This window comes from Dipodomys ordii, unplaced genomic scaffold, assembly GCF_000151885.1.
Source record: "Dipodomys ordii isolate 6190 unplaced genomic scaffold, Dord_2.0 Scaffold20, whole genome shotgun sequence".
Taxonomy (NCBI): domain Eukaryota; kingdom Metazoa; phylum Chordata; class Mammalia; order Rodentia; family Heteromyidae; genus Dipodomys; species Dipodomys ordii.
Genome location: NW_012267236.1, coordinates 9,338,403 through 9,345,728, shown reverse-complemented (window position 1 = coordinate 9,345,728; position 7,326 = coordinate 9,338,403). Strand labels below are relative to the sequence as shown.

At 40.3% G+C, this 7,326-nt stretch overlaps 1 protein-coding gene across 10 annotated transcripts in view; it reads right to left on the bottom strand.

Moving 5' to 3' along the window:
- Positions 1–7,326, bottom strand: part of Dtnb (dystrobrevin, beta) — a 173,324-nt gene that overhangs the window by 136,117 nt on the left and 29,881 nt on the right. For all 10 annotated transcript variants that reach the window (XM_013013712.1, XM_013013719.1, XM_013013714.1 and 7 more), the window contains exon 5: positions 809–963. In XM_013013712.1, coding sequence (XP_012869166.1) covers positions 809–963 — 155 coding nt within the window. The remainder of the gene's footprint in view (positions 1–808; positions 964–7,326) is intronic.

Below are 7,326 nucleotides of genomic sequence, written 5' to 3'. Positions count from 1 at the left end.
CCCAGGCCCAGAGTTCAGGCCCCATGACCGGACCCAAAAAAAAAAAAAAAAAAGAACTCATTTGGGAAAGTAATATATGTCTAGGAGCAATAACATAAACACTTTTTTGGGGGGGTCAGTTATGGTTGTGGGGCTTGAACTCTGGGCCTGGGCGCTGTCCCTCAGCTCTTGAGCTCATGGCAAGTGCTCTACCACTTGAGCCACAGTGCCACTTCCGGTTTTCTAGTGGTTTATTGAAGAGTCTCTCGGGGGCTGGGAAGTTGGCTCAGTGGTAGAGCACTTGCCTTGCATGCCTGACGCCCTGGGTTCGATTCCTCAGCACCACATAAGCAAAAAGCCGGAAGTGGCGCTGTGGCTCAAGTGGTAGAGCGCTTGCCTTGAGCTGAAGAGCTAAGCGACAGCGCCCAGGCCCAGAGTTCAGGCCCCACGACCAGACCCAAAAAAAAAAAAAGAGTCTCTCGGACTTTCCTGCCCGGGCTGTCATTGACCCACGAGCCTCAGATCTCAGCCTCCTGAGTAGCCAGAATTACAGGCATGAGCCACTGGTGCCCGGCATATGCAAACACTTCTTAAGACACTGTTCTTTAACATATTTCAAATGTTACTTTTTTTCCCTAGAAAAGATCCCCACTTCTGCCACAAAAGAGCTTTCCAGTAAATTTGTTCCCCTCTTATTCATCCACCCCCTCCTGCCAAGCTATTTTTCTTCTCCTACTGAGGACTTTATAGCTTAGCCTGAAAGCCATCTGCTGACATGTTCAAAAGCAGAGGGACAGGTGAGTACTGAATTTTGTCAGATTGTCCTTACCTGCTGTGGAAAACAGGTGCGGACCGAGTGTTCTGTGTAACCAAAAGATGGCCCTTCAAAGACAGCAGTTGGGAGCTTCAGAACCTCCTTCAGAAACTGGTCAAACTTGCTAAATATCATTAAGCCATTGGAATCTGACATCTGGGAGAAAATATCTAAGAGAACAAAACCAAATAATGTCAAACTCTAAGAAAATACCAGCTTTTTACAAATGGCTCTATACCCCTAAAACAGTATCATGCAAAAGTACCCAAAGTTACTATGACTTTTAACTAATATTAAAACAATTCCTGTTATTAATGCTATGTAGCTATTTTGCTGACAAGCATCCTCCATCCCAATCACTTAATATTCCACCTACAAATAAACCAATAAATGTCAGTCATGTGTTAATATTATACCTAAAATTAAAGCCAAAGATATCAGTGTATCCACATAGCTACTTTTTCAGTATGCAAAATATATATTTTAAAATATTTAAATATGTAATATTTAGGTATAATATTTAAAAATATATTTATTTATGCCAAACTTTGTTCCAATAAAAATTCATAGCAGCATGTCTTTATTCCCCAGTATCTGTGTTTATACACATATGTTTGAGTATATTAGCATTTTGGTGATAAGATATGCAGTTGCACTAAATCTGTGTATTTGTTTACTAATGATATAACTATATACCTGTGAGGGAAAATATTTGACAAGATGTTTAGAATATTTTATTAAGTTCCAAAAAGAATTTTAAAAATCCATATACACTCTCCTATCCCAAGATACTCTGACATTATAAAATCTTAGTTTTACATAAAGACTGTCCAAGAAGATGAAGGGAGGCTTCAGATACTACTACTATTTCTTTATCTTCATGCAGATCTCTTGTTTCCACTTAGTTCCTTCCTTTCATCGACAGTTGAAGAAAGTAAGAAATATAACCAAAAGCTAAAACAACTTGAGAAACAAATATGACCTAAATAATTTTGCAAATTACTGTGCTCCTTTTTAAAAAGTGAGTTAAAAAGTAATTTGAAAGTTCACATTTTGTATATTTTTAGTGACAGTTTTCAAAGTAATCTATGTCTACATAGTAGGTATATGTAACACACATACAAGCATCACTCTTTAGGTTTAATCTGAGGTTTATCTTGAAGTATTAAGAAAAAACAGAGCATGTTAATAAAAATAAAATCAAGATTGTCATCCATAAGGTAATTTTTTTTTGGTCGGTTGTGGGGCTTGAACTCAGGGCCTGGGTGCTGTCCCTCAGCTCTGCAGTTCAAGGCTAGTGCTCTACCACTTAAGCCACAGTGTCACTTCTGGTTTGCTGGTGGTTAATTGGAGATAAGAGTCTCACGGACTTTCCTGCCAGGGCTGGCTTTGAACTGTGATCCTCGGATCTCAGCCTCCTTGAGTAGCTAGGATTACAAGTATGAGCCACCGGTGGCCTGCCCAGAAGGTTATTTCTAAGGCACAAGAAAATGGGAAATAAAGAAATGAAAATCTTCAGCAATGTCTCTAATAGTTAAAAGCAAAAATATTGCCAGGCACCAGTAGCTCACACCTGTAATCCTAGCTACTCAGGAGGCTGAGATCTAAGGACTGTGGTTCTAAGCCAGCTTGGGCAGGAAAAGTTGATGAGACTCTTATCTCTAATTAACCACCAAAAAGTCAGAAGTGACGCTGTGGCTCAGGTGGGAGAGCACTAGTGTTGAGCAAAAAACCTCAGGAACAACATCAAGGCTCTGAATAAAGCCCCAGGACTGGCACCAAAAACAAAGTAAAAATATTAAAACTAATGATGGGCTAAAAGCAATATGGTCCTATAGAAAATGAAATCAATTAATTAAAAAATGCAATTTTAAGCACCAAGCCAAGAAGTCTGCTAGGTATTTTTGTTTTGTTTTGGCTTGGGATTTTTTTTTGTTTGTTTTTTTGTTTTGGTCAGTACTGGGACTGAACTCAGGGACTTACACTCTCACTTGGCTTTTCTATTCACAACTGACATTTTTACCACTAGAGCCACACCTCTACTTCTGGTTTTTTGCTGATTAATAGATAAGACTCTCAGAGATTTGTCTACCTGGGCTGGCTTTGAACTGAGGTTTCTGGATCTCAGCCTTCTGAGTAGCTAGAATTACAGGTATGAGCCACTGGTTCTGGCAGATGAGTGTTTTGAAGGACAGCATGGTCCTTCACCCCTAAGAAACAACTAATATGGCTGGAAATATAACATAAAAGGAATTTTAGGGCTACACTGACTCCAAGTACAACAGAAAGAAGGAAGAAATATTTTATTAAGTACCGCCTTGCCCAGCACTACAGTGAGTATGCAGATGCCCACTTAATACTCATCCTCTTTTCCTTAATGAACGCTAATTTCATTTTGTACAGCAAAATAAAACAGATTAAACTTCCCAGTCTCCTTTGAGCAGAGTGTAGTCACATGACTGACTGGCAGATGAGATTGGAGGCAGAAGGGTTATGATAGACTTGAAAGCTAAGACCCCACAAACAGAGAAGCTCAGGTCCCAGATGAAGCTCCAAACCAGCCCTGGACTGACTATCCACTGTCAGACTTCTTTTATATAGGAGAAAGATAAATTTATGTAGGAGAAATACACTTTCATTCTGAATTTCTGGTTTCAGGCAACAAATGCTAATCTTAAGTGCTATTATATATATATATATATATATATATATACTTTACCAAATATTGCCTTGTGTTAAGTGTTGTAGACTAAAATACAAAAATATATAGGTACAAGAATATAACTACCTCAAAAATCAACAAACAGGACAACATATACCAATTTCAGGAACACGTGTCCTAGGATCAAACAGATTAAGAACTTTTCAGCACAATAAACATGCTGAGTCATTACCAGTATGAAACAAGAATCATAGATCATGCAAAAGAATCAATCAGATATATCCAACATGACAAACAGCTACAAAATGACATCTAGAGGGCTGGGAAGGTGGCTCAGTGGTAGAGTGCTTGCTTGGCATCCATGAGACCCTGGGTTCGATTCCTCAGCACCACATAAACAAAAAGAAAAAAGCTGGAAGTAGTGCTGTGGCTCAAGTGGTAGAGCGCTAGCCTTGAGCTGAAGAGCTAAGGGACAGTGCCCAGGCCCAGAGTTCAGGCCCCATGACCGGATCCAAAAAAAAAAAAAATGACATCTAGAGTCTGAGATTGACAAACCAGAAAAGAAGAAAGACATACTGATAAACTCTTCTAAAAGGAAATTTAAAGAAATCAAACCACATGTAGGAAAAATGAACAGACAACAAAGACATGGGCTGGGGATGTAGTTCAATGCAATAGTTCTTGCCTACTATGCATGTCTTCGGTTCACCCAGCAATGCAAAAGAAGAAAAAAGAAGACAGAAGTAGGTATGCTGTCAAACAGATAAATTGCCAAGGAAGTTCTAAAAGAAAGAAATTTAAAAGCTGTCCTGATACAGGGTTTGGATGATGAGGTGAAAACAGGTTGGAGTCTGATTAAGATGACAAATGGAAGACTGGGATTTGGAGGATGAGACACTTATATGGGTACTGAGTATAAAGCATGCCTTCTAGGGAGCAACATTCTGACTATAACAGATCACTTATATTGAGAATATAGACTAAATAAGAAGATTACAAAGAAAACTTTTAAAAACTACAGCAATTTGGACTTGGCTTAAAAACTTTTTTTTTTTTGGGGGGGGCGTTGGTCATAGAGCTTGAACTCAGGGCTGGGCACTGTCCCTGAGCTCTTCAGCTCAAGGCTAGTGCTCTACCATTTGAGCTATAGAGCCACTTCCAGTTTTCTGGTGGTTAACTGGAGATAAGAGTCTCATGGACTTTCCTGTCCAGGCTGGCTCTGAACCGCTATCCTCAGTTCTCCGTCTCCTGAGAAGCTAGGATTTTAAGTGTGAGCCACCAGTGCCCAGCTTTAGCTTAAAAACTTTTAAAGTAGGGAGGAAATGTGTAGAAAATTAGATTCCAAAAGAATTGATTCTTACTGATGGTGACTTAAAGGACCTAGAAAATCTGTAAACAATGCATGAATGTGGTGGTCTTAGCTGCAGTAGTGGCATATGGCAGGTTCTCAAATCCAAGACATCCCAATGCAAGGAGTTGCAGTTATGGCAAATGGGACTGAGGAAGGAAGGACTTTTAAAGAATATGATTATTAAATTTCTACTTTAGGAAAACTTTGACAACCCCAAGTGAAAGCAAACTAGAGATCAAGATACCACACTCAGCTTTGAACCAAAGTGATCAGGGTGAATCTGCACATTTTCAAGTGGAACCATCTTGCAGACAGAGTACTAGGCCACAGTTCAAGGAGGGCTGAAGATTGAGAATGCGGAAATGTTACCACAAATGTGAACACTTGATGCTATGTACAGGAAGAGCCTAAGTGATTCGATTTTTTAATAGCTAGCTGCTGTTCTTGCAATGAAGGAAGATGATCATCCATTAAATGTGAATGAAAACAGAGAGTCAGTATAGGATGTGGCAGATACTTCAAGGCGCCCACTCCATACCTCTGCCCTCATCTCCACATGAACCTTGACTAGAGAGTGGCACTGTGTCCACTTCAAGTATGACTTCCCAGCCTCATTTGCACTCTGTAGCTCTGAGTAGACTGATGGAAAACCATCTGCTTTCCTATGGAGGCAGCTCTTTGCCCTCTCTGCTGGGAAGGAATGCTAAGTCCTGCAACAGAAGTGTCAGCTTGTGATCCTAAGGAAGAAAGCCAGAGAGCAGAGCAACAAGCCAGCAACTGGAGTCTTTGACAGACTAGAGTACTACATAACTACACAAACTTGCCACTTACCTGCTTTTGGACTTATTTTTTACATGAGAAAATAAATCCCAGGTCTTTAAGACTCTATTAGTCATGTTTTCTGCTGCTACTTGGTCACCACCAATCAGTAGAAGTACTTAGGACCAGAAACTTAAGTACCAAGTACATAAAAACACACAAACATCACTTCATAATCACAAAAACACACATGTGTAGACCCACACCAACAATCTACCACTAATTCAAAGTAAAAAAGAATGAGTGACAGGCTAGGGAGTAATGTAACTAAACAACCACATCCATAAAAAGAGCCTATTTTCAAGTATACCTGAATGACACTTGTCATATGTGTGTGAGACATATATATATATATGTCATATATATTGCCATATCTTTATTGCCATAAACATATATGTGCCATATGTATGCCATATATATTTCCATATATTTATTGCCATATGTTTGCTATATATATTTGGCATATATGACAAATATATGGAGATATTTATATATACTAATTTTCTTTTTTTGTTGTTGTTGCTGTTATACTCAATACTACTTGAGCCATGCCCCCAGACCTTTATGCTTTGGCTACTTTTCAGATACAGTTTTAAATTTTTGCCTAGATAGGTCTGGACCTTATATTTCCCATGTAATTGGTCTTACATACCACCATGCCTGACTTACTAAGATGGAGTTTTCACTTCCTCCTGTTTCTCTACCAGTGAGTGAGGTCCAGCATGTTGCTTGATATAGGTGCTGTAGGAGTGTGGCCTGACTCACTTGCGCCCACTCAGCTTCTTGCACATGTCCTGGGTGACAGCTGTGAAAGGGCCCCTAGAACCTTGGCTTTGCAGGGTGGCGGTGTAAGGGATGTACCAGAGATGTACCAGAAGCAAATGTGAGACAGCCAGCACTGTTGTGTGGGGCACTGGGGAAGTGTCATTTGGGCCATGATCTACTTTTCAAGATTGCATTTGCTTTGTCTCAAAAAAAAGGGGGGGGGGCCTCCTACCTGTAATCCTAGCTACTCAAGAGGCTGAGATCTGAAAATAGCAGTTCAAAGCCAAACCTGGCAGCAAAGTCTGTGAGATTATTATCCCCAATAAACCACCGGAAAACCAGAACTGGTGCTGTGGCTCAAGTAGTAGAATGCTAACCTTGAGCTGAAATGCTCGGGGACAGCGCCCAGGCCCTGAGTTCAAACCCCACAACCAACAACAACAACAACAAAAAGGAGTTTTGCTAGTTTTTTGTCCAGGCTAGCCTAAAAACTTCAATCCTCTGAACTACTGACTTCTAAGAAGATGGGTTTACAAGCCTGGTCCTAATTTTTTCAATTCTTAAAAAAAAAGGAAAACAGCCAGGTGCCAGTAGCTCATGCTGATAATCCTAGATACTCAAAAGGCTGAGATCTAAGGATCACCATTTGAAGCCATCCTGGGCAGGAGAGGCCATGAGACTCATCTCCAATTAACCACCAGGAAACCAAAAGTGGTGCTGTGGCTCAAAGTGATAGAATACTAACCTTGACCCAAAAAAACCTCAGGGACAGTGCCAGGCCCCAAGATCAAGCCCCATGATGATTACAAAAAAAAAAAAAAGGAAGCTAGGGGCTGGGAAGGTGGCTCAGAGGTAGAGTGCCTGCCTTGCATGCATGCAGCACTGGGTTCAACTCCTCAGCACCACATAAGCAAAAAGAAAAAAGCTGGAGGTGGC